Consider the following 24,739-nt stretch of genomic DNA (forward strand, 5'->3'; position numbering starts at 1 on the left):
CTACATTTTTGTATTAAATAAAGACTTAAGATTTTACATCAAAGAATTATAAATCTGGTCTTTAATCTTCCTTGTGGTTTTGATACCAAGACTTCTAACACTTTTCATAGCACTGAAGTATACATCAATGGTAGACAAAAAAGACAAACACAAGACAAAATTCTCATTCTTACCAGATCCTATTCCACCAGGTCAACATGTTAACTGGACACTTTTAACAAATGTGTAATAGTCCCAATATATATTTAACGTAATATTAAAAAAAAATAGAAAAATGTGAAGTAATTAATGAAACTGATGCAAGTTTTAACCTTGAAGTAGAGGTATATTTAAGGAGCACCAAAGATTTTTACTTTCAAGAAATTAAAAACAGAAAATACACTTGACATTTTAAAACAATTTCAAAAAAAGAGACAAAGAAAAAGCAAGCCTGAGACAGAGAGATTAAGTCTTTACCTTTATGATACCTTAACGATAATTAGATCAGAATTAATCTTATTTAATGTCTCATGAGCTGTTCTATCAATTAATATTGACAAATACACCAATTTCATCAAAATTACCAGCAGTTTTATTATTGTTTAAAGTTAGCAATAAAATGTAAATAAAAAAAGATCAAAATGAAAGTTAGAGATGTAGCCTGATCTTGTTTCAAACCTAAACAATTATTATGAAGATTTCATACTTCGTTTAGCAAAAATAAATACAAAGAACTGTTCAATGATACCATATATACATGAGCATTATTCTATCACAGTGCACTTGGCAAGACAAACTGCATGATTATCAGGTGTAGTGTGGTCTTGGACCTGCTAACCCTTAAAATTATCAGCAACATTATCAGACACACAGAACTTAATTTGATATTTGATATGATAATAACATATATTGCATAGCTTTTATATAATGTATGGAAAATTCTGTCGCAATCTAGACTAACCTAGATACAGGTGTAGAAATCTCCAAACACAGAACACTTTACAGAGTAAGACAAACATCAGAGGTATGTAAAGGGGACTAAGGAATATGTTGAAAAGTAATTAATTTTTTAAGGAAGATTTAGGAAAAGTATTCTAAAGTGCTTTGGTGACAGAACATGAAAACAGGTAGGATTTAATTGGGAGGACAATGCAAGCTACAATTAGATAGTTGTAAACTGGCCCCATCAAAATTAGCAACTTTCCACACAATTACATCTCTCTTCTTTCCATCTTAAATTAGACTGATATCAAAATATAACAAGGGTTTGTAAAAAAACCACATCATATCTCAGTCCAGAGGTCACGGTTATGCCCTGGATCTAACACTGTCCGCGGAATCACATTCTTGTTGATCACATGCTGTGTTGTCACTCCTCGACTTACACGTGTCTCACCAACATGGTCTGTTGCCCTTGAGTAACTTGCATACTGACCAGTTTTGTCTGGAGAATGGTTGTAGTTGTAATTTTGAGAATTTTGTGCACTGACCTGAAATTAAAAATAAGACGTTTCACTGAAAAGTATTCAACCTGATGTCAATCAAGATGAAAAGAAATTTTTTCAAAACTGTTTTTCTACTAAAACATATAACTTCAGTATGACAAAAAAAAATCATCTGTTTCTATGTATCTAATTAGAGTACATTGATTCCTCTATTAATACATGTACAAAACAAACTCAAAGTTTCTTTAAAATGTAACGAATAAGTACTCCTACAATCACTGGACACACTATTTTCATTTTCTAATCACGACAACACTCACATTTTGAGAAAGTGGGGTAAGAATATTTTGGCTGCGCCCTGTAGACATGCCTACAGATGACATTCCGCTTGTAGACACACCCTTGCCTGGCGGGGTTTGGCCATCCTGGTTATAAAGTCGACGTATGCTGTCCTGTGTGGCATACATGCGTTTCGTATCTGGAGGGGTGCTATACAGTTTCTTGATGGTGTCACTGGTGCCAAAAGTCCTACTTTTTGGGGACATGCCTGCCGGAGAGTTCTGAACATTAACAGGGGGGCGGGGCAGGGGGCGGTCCTGAACACTGGAATATCCCATTCTACTCCTTGTAGGGGCTGCATTGTTTGTAGATGTTGACACTCCCTGGTTGTGGACTGTACCATTCATTTTTGGAGTGCTTTGAGGACTAGAATTCAATCTACCCTGATTATTTTGGTCATAGTTCATTCCTCGATTACTTCTAGAATCAAAATTCATACCAGGTTGTGCCCGAGTGTCTGAGTTCACTCCTCGATTACTTCTAGAATCAGAATTCACGCCAGGTTGTGCCCGAGTGTCTGAGTTCACTCCTCGATTACTTCTAGAATCAGAATTCACGCCAGGTTGTGCCCGAGTGTCTGAGTACATTCCTCGATTACTTCTAGAATCAGAATTCACATTGGATTGTCCCCGAGTGTCAGAGTTCATTCTACCCTGTGATCTGGGAGCAGAGTTTATTATATTGTGTTCCCTGTTGTCAGGGGTCGTTCTTGCCTGTCCCCTTGGAGCTGAGCTGACCCTTATCAGGTCTCTTGGGTGGTCAGACCTTGTTGGAGTGTAGGTACTTGTGTGGTCCCTTTGAGGAAGAGGGGGTGGCCCTCTCGCTTGTCTGGAAACAACAACCCAATAAGTGATTTAAGTATAAAACAATAAAGGGATACACAAAACAGAAACAAAATTTACATGTGACACCCAAAACAATAGAGCTACACATAGATACATGTAGGGGAGACAACCTTTGTCAGTGTTTATCTCAGTATTACTGTAGCAATACATCCATGCAGGATATGCTTCTCTCATTCCTGTGTAATGTTAATCTGTAAACAGCTGTTAACTAGATGTATACTTAGATTATCCCTATCTTATAGATACAAAGATAAAAAATAATCTTATATTGAACTTTGTTACCTATTTATTTGTTTATAAACAGGGAGTTAGATAAGTCTGATTTCAAGGTAAATAATGTAATTTACAAATGTTTACATCCTGTTTTAGATAAGTGGAATGCCATTTCAATATATATATATATGTGTGTGTGAAAGATTTTGTGAGGTTGGAGAAAAACTGTATCTTTCATTTCTGTTTTTTTGACTTTCAACACAATCAATTTAACAAACCATTTTTTTACCTTTCTTGAAGGAAAATCATGTCAACAAGAACAGCCCCTCCCATTAAAGTTATACTAATATGATATGCTATGTAAGCACAGCAAAGATGCTGTGTACTGCTTTTATTCATTACCATACCAGACAACTCTTCAACAAAATATAGAAATTTGAAATCACAATTACTGGTAATATCGTTCATCTGTATTAAGAATATTATCAATGATGGAGTAGGATTCACATTTCACAATCACCGGTATTTGTTGTCTCAAGATGCTTTTTTTTCTCCATTCTTAAATTCTAAAATGTTCATAAACATCTGCTTTGAATGTCTACAGTAAAAGCCATCAAGGCCTTCAAAGTCATGTCAGTCAGTTTGACAGCAGGTTAGTCCCCTCTTCATGTGAAGAGAACATGCATTCATAGAAATACAACCACCTTACAATTGGGATCATCAACATCTGGTACATAGAAACTGGCTCACAATACAAGCCATGCAGGGTGTCAGTTTGGTGAGTAGGAGCATGCCAACAAGGTTATTTATACACATAACATATATACTTATATACATTGTACAAACTCAGATAAGGACCAAAAAGGTACATTAGGTGTTAATTGATGTTCAAATAATTGGTTTTATATTGCAACATTCTATCAATGATTACCAGTATCATATATGATGACTTGATCTTAATATAAGACATCGTATATTAAGATAAAAAAATTAACTTCTTATCGCTATAAAAAAAAAACATGAAAATTAAATTGAAATTATGTTAAGATGAACATACAGATCTATCTTTAGATATGTAACCTGGTTCTTATCTGAAGCTTGAAGTTAAGTGTTAACATTAGTGAATACAGATGTTACAATAGAGGGGAGGGGTTAACACTGGAATGGTTGTGTCTAGACATAAGGGTGGATTTATTCTACCTTGACCCCGCCTCCTCATCACCCTCATCAACAACCTCTTCAGCATCCTCCTCATTATTGCACTCCCCCTCCTCAACATCCTCCTTAACTTCATGTGGCTGATCTCCCTCGTCCTCAGGGGGAACAGTGCTGGACGGAGTTACCCGCCCTTTGTTATGATTACGCTGTGAGCTGTATCGTTGGGGAGAATTATGTATTATTTTGTGATACACAAACATCTATTGTTACATACATATCATTCTCACACCAACACTCAAGCTCCTGTTATATGTATGGCAGTGTACTTAAAAACAGTACAACATTATTTACATTCTCCATATTTATCAGTAAAAGGTACCGGTCAATCTTTAATCCATCTTTAATCCGGCAAGTGAGATTTCACATCAGAAATATGTGTCAACAACATCTGATTTTTATAAATAATTAATAGCATGAATTAAATAGACTTCTGTATAGTGATAATATTTACCTAGGTACTGTGAGGAGGCTAGTTTTCTTTCATGAACACAAGCTTGATATCTTATTACCTACTTTTCATAGTCTAATTTATCCTGTGTCAGTAACTCCACACTTCATCACCTAATTGTTCTAGATCCAAAAGAGTCTGTTAAAAGTGTGAGAATGGACTGACTGGTCACTCTTAAAATCCTAGCTGGTAGAATGAGTATTCAGTACAAATGACAGGAGCTGAAGATGTTGGACTGTTACTGACCACTAGCATCACACTCCAGTCTAGTAACAGGACAACTTTTATTTATTGATGTTTTTTTTTTAATTTCAGTTATTTCAATATTTGTTAATATCCCATTAAAACACAGAAATTCTGTTATTTTTGACGTCATTATTCAATGATAGTTAGAAAAATAGAGCCAATATCACACTTTGTTATCCATTTTCTATTATCACTGAGACACACCGCGTCGGGTTATATAAGCCAACCACATGTCATAACACACCGCCTTGATTGTGATGATGGAAGTAATGATGTAATGAGGTTACTGTTGATGGCATGATCAAAAATGATATGATGAGTTATGATAATGACCTAATACCATATATTACGACAATATCAGTTTGACCCCCGAGGTTGTTCAAGGTACAGAGCTAGGCAGTGACCATCTGTACCAGGAAGGGTGATATATACTGGAACTCTACTCTTAAGGAAGGTGGATGTGCAAGGGTGGAATACATACTGGAATCTATATATATACAGGTTGGAATGACTAGGTAATTTGTCGTCATGACGACTGGCCATAGACCCACGTTCTACAGGTCAAATGGGAGGAAATCAACATGCTATACTATATATAGGTAAGGGCTATGTGAACTACAACTAGAAATAAAGCTTGGTAAATTATACACGTAAACAATCATAAAATTTTAATCTTAAAAACAGTGTAGATGTCGTAAACTGTTAGATTACATGGCCTGGAAAAATGTCGTTAAAGGTAGGAATATTCATTACTAACTAAGCAAGCTACAGGTAATAATTTCGGACATGTACCAATATACCAATATATGATATTTCAAGACTTTCAGGCAAATCCATCTCACATCCTTCTTTATATAAACTTTAATGGGTATATACATTCCTACAATCTGCTGGGTAATATAATCAGCATAACTGCTAATTGCTCTATTGATAATACAGAGGCGTGAAGGCAAAGCAAAACCACAAGGAATAAGTATGGTGATTTCCTATACTCAATTAAAAATACATGTAATATATTCCTTATGAGGAACATTTAGAGGTTGATAAATTGAATGTTTGTATTTTTGAGCTTTTACAAATATATCTAGCATATCAGCAAAGTTAACATATATGTAGGATCTCTCTAGTAATGTATGATTTCCTTATCTTCTGGTCTATATATGGTCATGTTTTAATCTTTTCTTCTATCAATGAATTGGAAATTAGATTTAAAAAATAATAAAAAATGTAAAGAAGGAATCAAACTTTAACATTTGTTTACATCAAATTACAAAGCACGTTGGGCAAAATATATACTAATTCACATATCAACTTAACACATGTTGGGAGAGATAAGGACGCAAAGTTTCACCTGGTATTGGTTTTACACAGTAATATACATTTAATTACCAAAATGATTTCATCAATTATAGTGAAATCTGACATTGTTTCAAAATGTCAACCGATAAACTAAAACAATCTGACATAGGTACAGGTGGAGGAAGACATCAAATGAGGTACCTGGGGTTTTAACAAAGTATGATGTATAGAACCTTTGTCGTGCATCATAACTAAATAGTATCTTCATTACCATATTTGGAACATTAATATGATAATGACCTTATATGGATATATAAATTATGTTTGAATGATTTGATGACTTCTGAACCGAGTGATATCTGTCCAGTAATGACATGTGAATGTTCAATGTGACATGACATAACAATAGTAGGCGAGCAGATATTAAAGTGATTTTTGTGAAAAGCATGCCAGACATTTATTAACATTGTGTACAATGTCAATACCAGCATATCATCTCGGCCTTGACAAATGATTATCTACTGTGGCTTTTTATGTAGTGAGTTGGTAGTGAAGTTACAACACAGAAATCTGTAATTCTGCTACCTGGGTAATACAAGAAATTCAATGAAACCTCAATCTTAGAGGTGAATATAAATGTTCCCACTAAATGATCACCAATTAATAAGACCTAATTTTGTTCATCAAATTCGGTTTTTTTTCAATTGGGGAAAAAAAACTGAAAAGAAAAGTTATAAAATATCTGTAAGCTGCACTATCTTATAAACAAAGAACATACAAGAAATGTCATTACCTGCGTAACTGGTACTGAACAGGTCTCTCAGACCTTCCCTGGTCATATGGCCTTTGTAGCTCACTTGACCTTGACTCTGGGTTGTATGGCCTTGGCTGACCTTGGTTTCTGTAATCGTTTCTCATTTGACTGGGTATACTGGACATATTTGACAAGGCACCATGCACTTGACTGTTTGACTTCGGTATATCAATATCATTTGACCTCACTCTATCTTGATAATTTGACCTGATTCTATCTTGTTCATTTGACCTTGACCTATCTAGATCAGTTGTCCTTGACCTATCCTGATAGTTTGACCTTGCCCTATCTTGGTAATTTGACCTTCCTCTATCTTGTTCGTTTAGTTTTGACCTATCAAAATCATTTGACCTTGATATATCTTGATCATTTTGCCTTGTTTTATCATGTTCATTTGACCTTGAACTATCACCCCTGCCCTGTTCATTAGAGCTGGGTCTGTTATTCTGACTAGACTGGTCCTGTCTTCTGTCATCCATTTTAGCACTGTATCTATTAGATCCTCTGACATTTTCCATTCTGAAATAATAAAAGAATATTCACCAACTGAGTGAAGTACCTTACCTCAAACATCTGATGGTACTGAAACTACCATTAGGTGTTTGCTGAATAAGCATGCAACCAATTTCTCACAAACGTGATAGTATGTATATATATTTATCTTCTTTCACAGTTACAAGGATTATAATGAGATAAGTCTATCCTTGAAGTTGTTTGTAGCAGAAATATATACTTCCAGTATAATAGCTATTCCCAACTTTTTTGACAGAGAAACAGTAACTAAAAGGATTCCATCCTTTAGAAGCCAACCTTTAATTAGATAATTAAATTGGTAATTGATCACCAGAAACCAAGTGTTATGTGTATGATGGACCAATATGCCATAATTAGCCATGTGTTGTGCACAGGTGATGTTCTACTCTGTGTATGTATTGACCGATTTTGTCAGATGTGCCAATGTTTTGACAAATGTTAATTACGAGACAATGATAGACTTTTCCCTTGTTTTACAATTGAATGGACAGAAAAATCACTTTGAAACAACCGAAATTTTGACTCAATGAAATTCAAGTCATCCAAACTAAAATTACAAAGATATAGATGGAAAATCGTGACTTGAAAATTATTTTGACTCAATGGAGTTTGAGTAATTGAGTTTTAACTGAACATGTATAAGAATTCTAAATAAACTCCTGCACCTGTATATACTTTGTTCTAACAAACATACTGAGTGTTCCGAAAGCAATACATGTCCCCAGCCCACCCTTGCATGCCATTGCACTTTATAAGTGTGTGAAGGTTTATGAGAATCCCACAAGGAATGAAGTCCTAGAGTGCTGACACTGACTGGAAGTTTAATTTGTAATTGTAAGTTCTAAAATTTCTTAGTATCTTGGAAATAAATCAATAATACTGCTTCTATTGCTAAATCTATAGAACTCAATCCGATCCCCTACCTGTTTTCAAATTTCTGGTCAACACGACTGCGACTGTCATCAAGTGAAACACCAAGGGATGCCTGTTAGTGTGAACAATATAGAAATTACCACGTATAAACAGACATCTCATAGAATTAAAGTTTCAATAGTATTTCTAGTCAACATCACCATTTAAACATATCAAAATATCAACATCAAAATAAATACAAGTTACAGCATCTTAATAGAAGATAACAAATGATGATTGGCTCAACATCAATGACTGTTAATTTGGATAAAAACCAGTTAAATATGTATGTAAATCAGATTGGAGAGCTTTATCTATATATAAGCTAGTTCATGATCATCATTCCAGAATCACATTTAAAGGCTAGTCAAAACAGATTGTCTTAAACAACTTGAAGTATCAGATATAACTAGGAAAACTTTAATTTTTGAACATATTGGAAAAAATAACCATTTATCCAAGAAGGTATATATACACCTATTAAATCTGTCAAAATTTGAAAAATTAATGTACAAATGATAACACATAAAGCAGACATGAGTGCACAGCTTACATAATACATTGTGTAACATTATACATATTAGATAGGATAAGTGTGTACAACAGGATGTAATGCATACAAGTACGTCATCCTTAAACACCAAATGTTTACTGTAAGTCCTGTATAGCATATACAATCAGAAATCCGAGTATGAGTGATATACATTACAAGGACAAAGGTTATAGGTCAGAGGTTTTCACTCAACATTCTTTCCACAGTCACAAAACAAAGGTTAAGGGGTTAAAGGTTATATAAGTCACATCCACAGCCAACCTGCTCAGAGCTGATGGTAGTGGAGTCAAAATCCCGGCTTCGCAAGGTATCATGGGAGTTTAGAGAAACACCGTCCTGGGATTGGTAGTCAAAATGAGGCTGAAATTGGTAGTGTCCATGAGATAAAATAATTTCTAATGCTGAAACTATCAGGAACATTTCATGTTTTTGTATGTTTTTCAGCCATATGATTTAGAACAGACAATATCAATATTGTAGATGATATGAGTATGATCAGTGTGATAGGTCCATGTTGTTTATCAAGCCTGAATCCTAGACCAGGAGTCACCACTATATATACCTTAGTCTGGTCCCTGTTGGGTAGTCTCGCTGGCTGTTTGTCTGTCCCAGGACGGCCAGGAAGCTGTCGGTCAGGCTGCTGGTTACCCTTGTCATTGCGACTGTAATCAGACACACAATCAACTATCAATAAACCAATATATTCTTAAAATATCCACACATGGATGTCTACTTACATTTTGCATATCATGTCATTATAATTTCCTATTACATTTCTAAAAATACAACAATCGAGAACTATGCTGATTTTTCATTGACTTTCATAACAATATTTAAGACCATCTTAATTAATCCAGGTCCGTTTCCATCAGAACACACTAAGCTTCACCAGTAAGTGGGATATTCATTAGCCTATCTTACTTATAACATTTTCTGAAGTATACAGTTTCATAGTGAAAATATATGGAATGGAAATAACATTGTTTTTCCTGGTTTCATCAAATTTGAGTTTTAATTAAGATTCTAATGATATGTTGGTGTTTTCTTGATTGTTTTTGAAGACTTGTATTCCAGTAGGAGAACTATAAGATGTAGTGAAGTAATGATGATACAACACAAAGTGGCAAATTTTACACTGGTGTCAATGAAAGGCAAACAAATTTTGTGCACTCAAGAAAAATATAACTGAATTATCAAGAAACTTGGAATAATCATTATGTAAATAAGAATAAAAACAAAACATTGGGTCCATCCCTGCAGAAGCTTTACAGCATTTGGTGTGCTTGATGATGGGTCCACCCCTGCAGAAGCTTTACAGCATTTGGTGTGCTTGATGATGGGTCCACCTCTGCAGAAGCTTTACAGCATTTGGTGTGTTTGATGATGGGTCTACCCCTGCAGAAGCTTTACAGCATTTGGTGTGCTTGATGATGGGTCCACCCCTGCAGAAGCTTTACAGCATTTGGTGTGCTTGATGATGGGTCCACCTCTGCAGAAGCTTTACAGCATTTCATGTGTTTGATGATGGGTCCACCTCTGCAGACGTTTTACAGTATTTGGTGTGTTTGATGAGAGTTACCTACCTTTTTAGTTTATAGTTACTGTTAGTGTCACTGAAATAGTTGTGCCGTACAGACTCTGGGGTGTCGTGGTTAGGGTAGGAAGGCACTGCATTATCACCATTGGTCAGATGGATCCCAAGTCTAGGGTCAGGGTCAAGGTCACTATATACAAAATCACAGAAAAACTTATATCATTCATTTAGTCAAAATCCTCTATATGAAATTATGATATATGATAATCAGTAAAAAAAAAAGATGAGAGAAAAAAAAAAGTGATTCTGCTTTCCATCTTGAGACAGTGATCCAATTTACCATGTACTCTTTGTCTAAGAGAACTTCTACGTCGTCATGTTTTGGGAGAATATTTACTTACCCAGTGCTTTTCCTCTTAGGGGACCGGTACCGCTGTCGTGTTTTGGGTGAATATCTCAAACGGAATGGCTCTGCTTTTGTCCTGAAATTTACATAACATTCACTCTTTCATCCAAATTCATCTTCACTTTAAAAGAATTTGAAATAAATAGGTTAACAAATGTAATTGTTGTATTAAAAAGAACCACTCAAAAACTGGAATATTAAACCTTAAAAAAAAATTGATTTTCATTTTTAATAATTACAACCATCTTCAATAGTTTTCTTCATCACTATGAAGACAGACTGTATGTTTCTTTAACTATACCTATGTATAAAAATGTGTATGAGTTATTTTTTGTTAGATATCCACTTCAGACCTATTAAGATATTATCAATGATATAACACTTTAAAATCAATAATTAAATTCCTAACTTACTCGACTTGGATAAATGGTATGTCCTGTAGTTCTGCCTCTGTCATACCCTCGGTATCCACCAGATTATAGCTAAGCAAACAATTCAGAGGGTCAATTTAGTAGCTGTATACCCATTAAAATGTGTGATACATCTCATAAGTACAATAACCTACCCATTAAAATGTGTAATACATCTCATAAGTACAATAACCTACCCATTACAACATGTGAAACATCTCACAAGTACAATAACCTACCCATTACAACATGTGAAACATCTCACAAGTACAATAACCTACCCATTAAAATGTGTGATACATCTCATAAGTACAATAACCTACCCATTACAACATGTGAAACATCTCACAAGTACAATAACCTACCCATTAAAATGTGCGATACATCTCATAAGTACAATAACCTACCCATTACAACATGTGAAACATCTCATAAGTACAATAACCTACCCATTACAACATGTGAAACATCTCATAAGTATAATAACCTACCCATTACAACATGTGAAACATCTCACAAGTACAATAACCTACCCATTAAAATGTGTGATACATCTCATAAGTACAATAACCTACCCATTACAACATGTGATACATCTCATAAGTACAATAACCTACCCATTACAACATGTGAAACATCTCACAAGTACAATAACCTACCCATTAAAATGTGTGATACATCTCATAAGTACAATAGCCTACCCATTACATCTCATAAGTACAATAGCCTACCCATTACAACATGTGAAACATCTCATAAGTACAATAACCTACCCATTACAACATGTGATACATCTCATAAGTATAATAACCTACCCATTACAACATGTGAAACATCTCATAAGTACAATAGCCTACCCATTACAACATGTGAAACATCTCACAAGTACAATAACCTACCCATTACAACATGTGAAACATCTCATAAGTACAATAGCCTACCCATTACAACATGTGATACATCTCATAAGTACAATAGCCTACCCATTACAACATGTGAAACATCTCACAAGTACAATAACCTACCCATTAAAATGTGCGATACATCTCATAAGTACAATAGCCTACCCATTACAACATGTGAAACATCTCACAAGTACAATAGCCTACCCATTACAACATGTGAAACATCAGGTCAGGTTAACAACTATCTACCCATTACAACATGTGATACATCTCATAAGTACAATAACCTACCCATTACAACATGTGATACATCTCATAAGTACAATAACCTACCCATTACAACATGTGATACATCTCATAAGTACAATAACCTACCCATTACAACATGTGAAACATCAGGTCAGGTTAACAACTATCTACCCATTACAACATGTGAAACATCGCATAAGTACAATAGCCTACCCATTACAACATGTGAAACACAAGGTCAGGTTAACAACTATCTACCCATTACAACATGTGAAACATCGCATAAGTACAATAGCCTACCCATTACAACATGTGAAACATCGCATAAGTACAATAACCTACCCATTACAACATGTGAAACATCTCATAAGTACAATAACCTACCCATTACAACATGTGAAACATCAGGTCAGGTTAACAACTATCTACCCATTACAACATGTGAAACATCAGGTCAGGTTAACAACTATCTACCCATGACAACATGTGAAACATTAGGTCAGGTTAACAACTATCTACCCATGACAACATGTGAAACATCAGGTCAGGTTAACAACTATCTACCCATTACAACATAGAAACATCAGGACAGGTTAACAACTATCTACCCATTACAACATGTGAAACACCAGGACAGGTTAACAACTATCTACGCATGACAACATGTGAAACATCAGGTCGGGTTAACAACTATCTACCCATTACAACATGTGAAACATCAGGTCAGGTTAACAACTATCTACCCATTACAACATGTGAAACATCAGGTCAGGTTAACAACTATCTACCCATTACAACATGTGAAACATCAGGTCAGGTTAACAACTATCTACCCATTACAACATGTGAAACACCAGGACAGGATAAGAACTATCTTCCATTACAACATTACAGGCCAGGTTAGCAATGACGTTGACTCACACTATCTTCTGACTATAAAATGTGAAAATTAAGAAGTCTTTGGGGTCAGGTTAATATCAACTACAACACCACATTAAAAAACAGCTCAATTTCAACTTACTTGAAATACTTTCATATATTCAAACATCATGCAAATTTCAATACATCGTTTCAACATGCACAACAATGAAATATTCAAATAAAATTGAAGTAATTACACACAAAAATCAACTTACTGTAAATCACATAGATTTCATGGACAGTTTATTTTGCGAACTTATTTATTACCTGTTCAGAAATATTTGTGAATACATGATTCCACCAATGCTAATCTAGAAATAAACTTCTCGAATGATTTGGTATTAGAGATCAGGATTCTTCTTGATTCTGATATTGTTTACATTAACCAAATGCCATCATGAATTATTTTCCAACACATAATTTGAATTTACGATATGATTATCTTTGCCTATCTCCATGCAAATAAATTCCACATGAAATGTAAGTGATTTGCAGTATTATGTTAGTATTACCAATCAATTAAAACAGTTTTGGTATCAAAAACAAGAGGCCCAGCGGTCTTGACGGTCATATGAGGTACGCCATATTCAATATAAAGTTTATAGGGTAAGTAGTTTTCAAGTGTCACAAAAAAGAAACTGTGACATTGATGATTGTAAGACTTAAGTAACTTAATTTAAGTCCTTGGGGTCAGCCAGCCAGTATCAGTATATGCATATCCTTAAACCTGTCATTCTATATCAATATTTCCTACAAAGTTACTTCCAGTGGAAAATAAACATTTAAAAAAAATTTCAATTTTCTAATAAAACTATAATAAATTTTACCCCCTCCCCAGGAAAAAATATGAGATTTGGGGCCATGAAATTCACAAATTTGGAAAAGCACCAGAAGATGCTTCTATTCATGAGATACATTTGATTCCACCTTATCTAGATGTTGAGAAGATTTCTGAAATTTGAGTCAATTTGACCCCTTTTGGCCGTGCCCATCAAACCCTGGGGGTCAGCCAAGATCAATATGTGAAGTCAAAAATATTAAGAGTTTACAGGCACATGACATCGGACAAAAAGTAATCGCAGTAGGTCACCATGAGACTTTGTCTCAGGTGATCTAATTACAGATTAATGGTACAAATGTTCAGAAATATTGTCAAAGCAATGAAATATTTACTCAAAATGTTGCCTTAATTCTTCTGGAGGTTGTTGTTTATTAGCAGGGGATTTACTGCGCCGTCGCCGCCGTCGCTTGGCAGCAAAGTCCCCAGTGGGTGCAGAATGTACAGACGAACCACCACTGAAACAATAAACAAAGGAACTATTTATACATAATAATGTTTTATGACTACTGTTCTGTCCAAACTACAAACACAGCCAGTCCAAATCTGTCTATGGAATAAGCATGTTCTATCTATATCAGTTTAAGGAAACATTAGATGTGTTCCATCGAATTTCAATCACAGAAATTAAAAATGCTATGTCTATGTAATGTCTTCAAACCTGTGAAAAGAAACTATAAACATGTATTATTCTATCAAAGTATTTTCAGACATAGTTTATCTCAAGTCAGCATATGTCTGTAACATTCATGTTGTATCATTATTATCATATACAAATTATCAAAATCACTTGAATCCTGAAAAAAATAACAAAAAATAAAACTTGGTACTTAAAAAACTAAACAACACATAAAAGTGCTTGCTACATCATGCTGAATAGCAATACATGCATAATAAATGTGACTTTATAGATATTCCAGGTGGAGTACTTCCAGATTTATGCTGGGAAATTATATCACATTCAAAAGAGGAGTTTCCAAAACGGCCTTTAAAAGCAAATATGATATCCTTTCTGTGCTTATACTAACTTTTTGGTATGTTGAAAAATGTCCATTACATTCCAGGCATGTGCGTGAGCAAGGAAGTAGTGCCATTTTTGAGAAAAAAAACTTGTCTCAAAAGAGAAAATTTTTAATAGAGTTTTCCCAAATGATCAGTTAACATAGCTAAAAATTCCTCTTTTCTTATAAATCATCTTTCAGTTAAATGATGGAAATGGTTTGTTGTTGATTTTAAAATGAAATAAACTTTCCTTAAAACCAATCACGATGAAACTATATTAAATTGATATACTGTTTTAATGTTGGGACATACTGGAAATCAAGATCAGCATGTACCCCAGATTGGAAATAATAATTAATGGAACACACGAAGTATAGAATTAATAATAATCCATATTAAGATATGACAGAACAGGTTACAATGTCAAACAAATAAAGGTACAATGAATATCAACAAGCCCAACACCAAACCGTACAGCTTACCCGTTAGGCATATTTTCCTTGTTTGGAATATACATCCTGTAAAACATGCATATCGTTTAACTTTTTCATCTGTTGGAGGAAACTAGTTAGGTGTGGAGGTGGATATTATCACAGTGTCTTGTACATATTTATGATTTTCGTATTAATTCAAGTCTCCATAAATATATAAATATACCACTACACTGAAACATGATATATGGAAATCTTAAATCTGATTCACAGAGAATCATCCACTTTCACAGTAGTACAAATACAACATTACTATGAATTTGTTCATAGTAAAAATTAAAGCTATAGTATAACAGTACATATACCTCCAATCTCAAAAGCGATTTCAGGCTGATTCATTCAAAAGTACACCCGACAATAAAAGTTCTTCTCTACAAATCTACATTCTACTTCTACTAATAACCTACCCTTCCATGGCTTCTTTCCATTGACTTTCAAACCAATCATCTGCTGAGCTCTTAGGTCTGTGGCGGTGGGGACGTGATGGGGAAACATCAGACTCACTTCCACTATCAATCTCTCGCCTGTAGTAACAGTGACGTAAGGTAAAAACACTGTAGGGCTATACAGTAAAATATCTATCCAACCCCAGGACTCTGGGTTTTATCTTGAATTGGTAATTTGCTCAAGGATAAATGGGCAGGAAACCTGATCAGGGATAGATTTTTTTTTTGGAGGTGGGGGGGTTGGATGGTTGATTGATCATGGGGGATCAGGTATATATTTGACTGAAACAGACTTAAGTACTGACAGACATGTCCTTGCAGGGGGGTCATGGGGAGTGGGGGGTGTGTGGTCAGGTAGATATTTTACTGAAAGACTATAGTACTTGCAGGCTATTAATATATATGCAGACATACTTTCACAGGTGCAATTGTGTATTTTACAGAGTTTTCCAAAAGGAATTTTCAACAGACAAATGAATCAATACCTGGACTACATATATCTATACAGGAAAAGTAATGATATCAAATTCAGGGTGTATAACTAAGTTCTTTAGCATTAGTTTAGTCTTAGCATGAACATCTCTGATTTTGTTTGTTTGGAATGAAGTAATGTGTAAAACTTTAACCAACAGTTGCACTGAACACCCACAGTGTTCACTGACATGATTAGATATAACCTTTAGAGAGGTAAAGTAATATCATAATACCTTTTGAAGATTTTGAATGTGTTTATATAAAACAAAAAACAATTAAATATAAATAATATGCTTGGGTCAAGCCTATCATCGAGAGACTTGACAATACAAACCTTCTTCTTCGGGAAAACGAAACATCACTTTCATTGTCAGATCCTTTTCCCCTTGGGAAGTACATATGTCTGTAATTTAACACAACATGTTATATCACTAGATGTATGGAAACATTTACAGACAAGTGCTGTCATCAGAATGTCTGGGTATCATTTATGTAGACCAAAAGTCACATTCACAATTCTTTACCTTATTTTCATACAGGGACAACAGACACACAGCATTCATACAATGAGAACAGGCAGACCAATCACACCTAGACATCACATCTTCATCAAGTACTAGACTAAGTTTAAAATCTCAGTCAAGGGCTATCATGTGGTAACGAAATCTGATTCAAGGCAAAGCTGAGAATGAAATGTTTGAGAATGTCACCAGGAGATAAATTGATCTCAAATATCTAAGGGTGACCGGTTCTTCTTTTCATGCATTAGTGTCAAAATCTCTGATTTGATTACATTGTTTGTGCATCAGAGAGACAATTGAATATAACATCATCATAATTGTGACATCACTTAGCAACAAATATCTAGTAAAAGTACCAGGCAGATTGGAGAAGACAGAAAAAATCTAGCGCTGAATGGCGAAGGAGATTTCCCTGTCACATGTACCAGAGAGCACACGGAAATTCATGAATGTGATTAGCCAACTTGAATACACAAGACAAAGGTCAATGAATATGTTATTTTGGCCACACTATACACATGGAAGAAGTGCCTATATTACCTAAATCACTGGATTACAGGACCAAGACTGACTAGACAGCTAGGTTACTAGCCTTTAAGGACTATTTTTGTCTAGAAAAAAAGCCAATATGTACAAGAAATGTGAAGATTAATGGGACCACTGGACTAGTGGTGGTGAGATAGAACTATGACATTTTGATATTGAACACTTACTTTCTGCGGTATCCACTTTCTGTATCACTAGGTGGTCCTACTCTTCTGTGATAGGATCTCGTGGCATCACTGTACATAGATGTTGGGGAGTCTCTCCCCGACGTATACAGACCCCTGTAGATCAACACAACCATCAGTAAGACTACCAATATTTTAATCTTTTCACACATATAATTTATAATAACAGATTCAATGACTTTCCTAAAGACAACGTAGAGACATAAATAAATACTAACTTCAGAAAGAATGTTTTTTCAGTTGCTGTATATTACCAATGAGTGGACAAACTGACCGGTATTTTAGAGATTGCAATATACTTTCATTTTACATACTAAATATTTAGTCTACTGTTGGCCATCATCTTGATAGAGAATGCTTCACAATGATATCATCCACCTTCTTAAGTTGAGGAAAGACCCATTTACAGCTGGAATCGGGAGGGCCTCATGAGATATACTTTGCTGCACTGTGCTTTCTCAGAGAGTTTGATACATTGAGTGTAAAAGTTTATCTGTACAGATACGTAAGGTTGGAATATATAACATTTGTAGGGATTACGTATCAAACATCCTGATGACTTTCCCTATACTAGTTGATACATACGCTTCTACATCTGTTTCCCAAGGAGCTGAGCGAGTACTTTTAGGAGAGCCCTTCTGGAGGTCTGGCAGACTTCTGTTGTGACGTGTACTTTTGTCTGGGGGAGGTATGGCAATACGGTTCACTGATATCCCTGCTGCAAGGTGTGGTATCCCTTCTCCATGAACTGGAAGAGAGCAATTACTTATCTTTTTTTTTTTTATTTTACTATTATTTTATGGCATATCCTCAATTAAAAGTCATTTCAGACCAATATTGCGACTTGAAACTGGCACTTCAACTTGAAAACTTTTTGAACTATTCTTTTCAATATAGTGAGTAAATACTGGAAACATTACTTAGAGAAGTATTACCACTGAGTCTGGAATCTGATGAGGTTCTCCGCTGATGCCGTTTACTAGGGACACGATTCACATTAGGCTGTCGTCGATCACTTTCTGTCTGATTCAGTCGTTCATGACGACCACTGTAAGAAATAAATCCTGATTGTATTAGACACAGTGAGCTGAAGCCAGTAAGAAAATTCTCTACTATATATATATATATATGATGCTGGAGATGAACTCCCTTTGTCTGTTGATAAAAGGATGAACTTGTAAATAAATGAGAATTCACATACAAATTACCTGCGGTAAAAGTGAAAAGATCTCCAAAATAAATGAGTTTTAATAGAGTACTATGTGTGATTACTTCCCAATGTATTTTATATCATTAAAATATATTCTCAAAGATAGATGATTGTACTGGGTTAAATTTCAGTCAATTTTCATAATCATGTTAGTGTATGGACAGTTGGTAACAAAAAATAAATTCCACAAACATTCTCAATGTGATGCCAATAACCCTGTGATCGATGTTTCTTACTGCTTTCTTTACATAAGCTTCCAACTTAATTTCTGTTAATATGATGGCAATTGTTCCGACACAACTGAGAAATGTCTCCACTGCTACTGTTGGTACAAGGTAATACAATATATATATTATAGTCTTAACCACACCTAACATCCTTTACTGAGTTAGAGGTCAATATATCTAGCTGTTCAACTCTCAGCATTATAATGTAACCCCTTAAGGTCTTTTGATTGACTTAGGGAGAACTTTCGCCAAGACTACACACTAAAAGCCAGGACTGACTCAAGTTAATGTTTCTTCGAAGACAAATTTATAATGGCTGATTTTAACATAAACAACAAACTGACAACATTGCTTCTTACATATCCAAAAAATGTCCCAAGACATACAGCAGTGACACTTGCAATGTTTGATGGATATGTGAACTGCAAAAAAATGGACTATTTCATAGGAAGGCACTTCAGGCAGTCACAGAAATTACAACCTGCAAAATTTATATATGGATTTCCATAAATTTATTGTTCTGAAGATGGCATTAATTACTTTGTAATTTGTAAAACATGCATAGTGTTTCCACATTTTTCTGAAATTGTCGGGTTTTGCATATTAATTAGCAGCATTTTACTATAAGCCTTACCATTAAACCCTAAGTGAACAAAATACACGTAATTACAGAACAGGTGAATTCATCGTTAGAATAGGTCTTTTAGTGTGGTGATAATAGGTCACAACAACTCATACTTGTTGTATACAATATTTCTTTCACTTACAATGAGTATACCAAAGTATATTAATGTAGCGCTTTACCCTCCAAAGGTCCAGTAAATCAACAAGATATGTCCGTTTTTGTGAACTCTTCTTATTTTCCAAGAAAAATTGGTTCTCATCACATAGAAATCTCATACATGTCCTTAATAATACCAAAACTTAAAGTATTTCTAGAAACAAATTTATAGTAGAAAAATTACTTAATGTCATGTTAACCAACCTGTGAAAATGAATTTCAGTGAGAACATTAGAAAAATCAAACTGAAATTATAGGGATAATATATATTTGTAAGGAACAGTGCAAACAGGGTAAGCCAACAGTGAAAGCTACCATCACCTCTGTGTTAACAAAATGTGTTATAATCATGTACCCCTTACCACCTGAAATGGTCTACAAACTTCTGTTTAACATTCCCATTTGGAATTGGAGCGTCTTGTCAAAGATTACCACCTCATTGAAAATGGAGGAATTTCTCGTCAAAAATTATCACAGTACACAGAAGACATTTAAAGAAAAAATCACATCAAACATCAACATATTAGTTTTAATTAAACCTGTATAATTATTTTAACACATAAAGCTGCTCACACAGTCAAAAAGCCACAACACAATCTAACACATCCCTGTACACCCAGTTGGATGGACGATCACCCAGTTCTAACCAATGTACATGAAAGTTGTCTGGGATTAGGTTGGTCCATTACCGGAGTGAGGGTGTGAGGAAGCATGGTCTTACCTGGAGCGCCGACTACGGGAGGTAGGTCTATAACTGTAGTCTGACCTAGCATAGGAGTCACTGGCCTGCCTTAGTCTAGTACAAAACAATGGAGAGATGATACAGGTGTGTGATGATGATATAGGTATAAACAGCTGTAAAACCTATCTGACACCTTTATATTCTTATTACCAGCCAAAATTTGATAAAATATCAACTTTCTCACATACGTTAACGGAGGACGTTTTCTTCACAAACAAAATGATTGTTCAATCTGGTGTCAGAGAGGACAGCTTTCACATTTATAGTTCTACAAATCTCTTGCCAAATCATAGCATTTATGTAAAATTTACAAATATTGAAAATTATCTGTCAGTTAATGGCTACATTTGATTTTTGTCAGATGTTAATTACTTCAATCATGAAATTCAACAAACAAGTCAGTTTCAATGACATATATTTTCTATGGCAAGAGATTTACAGTACTAATGATGAAGATGATTTCTGATGATAAACAATATGAATGATGAAGTTGATTTCTGATGGTTAAGATGATGAAATGAGATGGCTTAAATTATTCTAAAACATGTTATTTTGAAGAATTATAATACTTAGACACTAGTATGTAACAGAATCATCAATCCATTTTAACCACTCTCCTAAATGTAAGCTGGACTTGATATTTCTGAAAGGCTCTTGAAATGTACACTATGTCTTCTATTACAGAATGGTAAACAACATTTCTGTGTTGTATTTTTAAAACAGATTTTGTAAGATTTTTAACATAACATTAACTGAGATCACATGACAGAGAGCAATTAAAATAGTACAATGTGTATATCAATAGAGCTGATGCCTAAACATGAATGTCACTACAGTGTAACCTGTCTACAGAAGAGTTCTTTTCTTGTCTATAGTTCAACAAACAGCAACCCATACCAATGTTAGGTTTTCATGGATTATAACCCAGTGTTACAATTAACTTCATTTACAACAAAGTAATTTTTTTCCAACATCAAAACTTTTTTCTATTTTGAATCTTAACATGATTTTAACCTTAACCTTAGTAAAACTACCCTTGTTGATTTGGACCAGTTTTCTTCCGACAGGATACATTATAGCTACAAAGGTATTTAACAGAGCAGAGAAAATTCAATTAGTCATTTACACAAGATATTATAGGTAAATGTTCAATATGCTGCTGATACTTTAAAATTGCATTTTCTATATAAGCCAGAGGTTTATAATGTAATAAAGAGTATTTTGAATAGTATATGAACTTAAAGAAATATTGATTTACCATACCCAACAGATCTGATGATTACAGTGGACTACAGCCAGCAGTTAAACATCATCCTAAAGAACCTAGCATTACTGTCAGCAAAGTGTCTACTGGTGCATATTATATAAATCCTGTTCCCAGCTCTGATTGAGGTGACTATATATAACAGCATAATATTCCAAGCCTATATATATATATAGGTAGGTGAAATAACCTGATATAGAAAGCAGGAAGACAGAGACTGTTAATATCAAGCTAGGTATACTGTTTATATGTATAATTTCACCGCCCAATTCTACATACAAACCTGTGGAACCTGTACAACAGAAACCATCGGACCACACAGGGCTTGTAAGATGGCCTTCTCAAGATCTACCATTACTGACTTCTCACCTAAAGAACGCATGGTGTTCCACACAGCATTTCCACAGGTGTTTACAGGCAAGCTTGCTCATAACCTCAAATGCATAGGTATGCTCATCATTCTGAAAAGTAGCCATGTCATATAATTACGTGTACCTAAAATGTTTTTGACAAACAGAGATTAAGTTTGTTTGTTTACTGAGTATATTGCCCCTGAACAGCCAGGGTGATTTTGAGCAAGGGGTCTCCTTGTAGGCTAGCTGGTGGCTACCTCACTGAACAACATAGAGAGGCCCATCACATGCCATTCAAAGCAACTGAACTAGGTGGGGACTGGTAGATCTGAATCGTTAATGCATTTCATCAGGCCATAATCATTGCTTGAATCCCAGACCATACATAAATAATACATAATTATTGGGGGCCTCACCAGAGTCACTGACCCAATCAAAGTAGTTTAGGGCTAGTCAGAATCATGAGGGCTTTTCATTGATTAAATATAGAAATACCAGGACAAGTAAAGAATCATAGGGGTCTTTCTTAAGGCAATGACCAAATAAAGAAATAATTGGTAGGTAAAGTATCATAGGGGTATCTCCTAAGGCAATGACCAAATATAGAAATACCAAGACAGGTAAAGTATTATAGGGGTCTCCTATGGCAATGACCAAATATAGAAATACCAAGACAGGTAAAGTATTATAGGGGTCTACTATGGCAATGACCAAATATAGAAATAACTGGTAGGTAAAGAATCATAGGGGTCTCCTAAGGCAATGACCAAATATAGAAATACCGGGATAGGTAAAGTAATATATGACCAAAATAGAAATATTGGTAGGTAAAGTATCATAGGGGTCTCCTATGGCAATGACCAAATATAGAATACCGGGATAGGTAAAGTATTAATACTGTGGTAATGACCAAATATAAAAATAATTGGTAGGTAAAGTATTATAGGGGTCTCCTAAGGCAATGACCAAATATAGAAATAAATACCAAGGGGTATCTCCTAAGGCAATGACCAAATATAGAAATACAGGGATAGGTAAGTATCATAGGGGTCTACTATGGCAATGACCAAATATAGAAATAATTGGTAGGTAAAGAATCATAGGGGTCTCCTAAGGCAATGACCATATATAGAAATACCGGGAAAGGTAAAGTATCATAGGGGTCTTCTACGGCAATGACCAAATATAGAAATAATTGGTAGGTAAAGTATCATAGGGGTCTCCTATGGCAATGACCAAATATAGAAATACCAAGACAGGTAAAGTATTATAGGGGTCTACTATGGCAATGACCAAATATAGAAATAATTGGTAGGTAAAGAATCATAGGGGTCTCCTAAGGCAATGACCAAATATAGAAATACCGGGATAGGTAAAGTATCATAGGGGTCTTCTACGGCAATGACCAAATATAGAAATATTTGGTAGGTAAAGAATCATAGGGGTCTCCTATGGCAATGACCAAATATAGGAATACCGGGATAGGTAAAGTATTATAGGGGTCTACTGTGGTAATGACCAAATATAAAAATAATTGGTAGGTAAAGAATCATAGGGGTCTTTCCTAAGGCTATGACCAAATATAGAAATAATTGGTAGGTAAAGTATCATAGGGGTCTCCTATGGCAATGACCAAATATAGAAATACCGAGACAGGTAAAGTATTATAGGGGTCTCCTATGGCAATGACCAAATATAGAAATAATTGGTAGGTAAAGTATCATAGGGGTATCTCCTAAGGCAATGACCAAATATAGAAATACAGGGATAGGTAAAGTATCATAGGGGTCTCCTAAGGCAATGACCAAATATAGAAATACCGGGATAGGTAAAGTATCATAGGGGTATCTCCTAAGGCAATGACCAAATATAGAAATACAGGGATAGGTAAAGTATCATAGGGGTCTCCTAAGGCAATGACCAAATATAGAAATACCGGGATAGGTAAAGTATCATAGGGGACTCCTAAGGCAATGACCAAATATAGAAATACCGAGATAGGTAAAGTATCATAGGGGTCTCCTAAGGCAATGACCAAATATAGAAATACTGGGATAGGTAAAGTATCATAGGGGTCTCCTAAGGCAATGACCAAATATAGAAATACTGGGATAGGTAAAGTATCATAGGGGTCTCCTAAGGCAATGACCAAATATAGAAATACCGGTATAGGTAAAGTATCATAGGGGTCTCCTAAGGCAATGACCAAATATAGAAATAATTGGTAGATAAAGTATCATATGAGCCTTACTTGGGTCACTGACCATATATTGAAATAATGGGATAGGTAAAAAATCATAGGGGTGTAGATCTCAAGTTAACGAGTCACTGTTACATACAAATCTTACATCATGTTAAAACGAAAAACTTGATGTAATTATGAATACTG

At 34.9% G+C, this 24,739-nt stretch overlaps 1 protein-coding gene across 1 annotated transcript in view; it reads right to left on the reverse strand.

Moving 5' to 3' along the window:
- Nucleotides 1-331: 331 nt before the first annotated feature.
- The window catches only part of LOC132554497 (serine/arginine repetitive matrix protein 2-like), a 39,410-nt gene continuing 15,002 nt past the window's right edge, over nucleotides 332-24,739 (reverse strand). Inside the window, exons 11-29 of the mRNA XM_060218807.1 lie at nucleotides 22,367-22,458; nucleotides 20,713-20,787; nucleotides 18,709-18,821; nucleotides 18,359-18,521; nucleotides 17,756-17,869; nucleotides 16,856-16,924; nucleotides 16,009-16,125; nucleotides 15,593-15,628; nucleotides 14,444-14,566; nucleotides 11,199-11,267; nucleotides 10,781-10,861; nucleotides 10,429-10,569; nucleotides 9,408-9,507; nucleotides 9,107-9,205; nucleotides 8,304-8,365; nucleotides 6,826-7,365; nucleotides 4,022-4,192; nucleotides 1,745-2,591; nucleotides 332-1,469 (exon numbers count right to left, since the gene is read on the reverse strand). Coding sequence (XP_060074790.1) covers nucleotides 1,263-1,469; nucleotides 1,745-2,591; nucleotides 4,022-4,192; nucleotides 6,826-7,365; nucleotides 8,304-8,365; nucleotides 9,107-9,205; nucleotides 9,408-9,507; nucleotides 10,429-10,569; nucleotides 10,781-10,861; nucleotides 11,199-11,267; nucleotides 14,444-14,566; nucleotides 15,593-15,628; nucleotides 16,009-16,125; nucleotides 16,856-16,924; nucleotides 17,756-17,869; nucleotides 18,359-18,521; nucleotides 18,709-18,821; nucleotides 20,713-20,787; nucleotides 22,367-22,458 — 3,219 coding nt within the window. The 3' untranslated portion in view covers nucleotides 332-1,262. The remainder of the gene's footprint in view (nucleotides 1,470-1,744; nucleotides 2,592-4,021; nucleotides 4,193-6,825; nucleotides 7,366-8,303; nucleotides 8,366-9,106; nucleotides 9,206-9,407; nucleotides 9,508-10,428; nucleotides 10,570-10,780; nucleotides 10,862-11,198; nucleotides 11,268-14,443; nucleotides 14,567-15,592; nucleotides 15,629-16,008; nucleotides 16,126-16,855; nucleotides 16,925-17,755; nucleotides 17,870-18,358; nucleotides 18,522-18,708; nucleotides 18,822-20,712; nucleotides 20,788-22,366; nucleotides 22,459-24,739) is intronic.

This window comes from Ylistrum balloti, unplaced genomic scaffold (assembly GCF_031769215.1).
Source record: "Ylistrum balloti isolate Yb309-2 unplaced genomic scaffold, AGI_CSIRO_Ybal_v1 Utg369640, whole genome shotgun sequence".
NCBI lineage: Eukaryota > Metazoa > Mollusca > Bivalvia > Pectinida > Pectinidae > Ylistrum > Ylistrum balloti.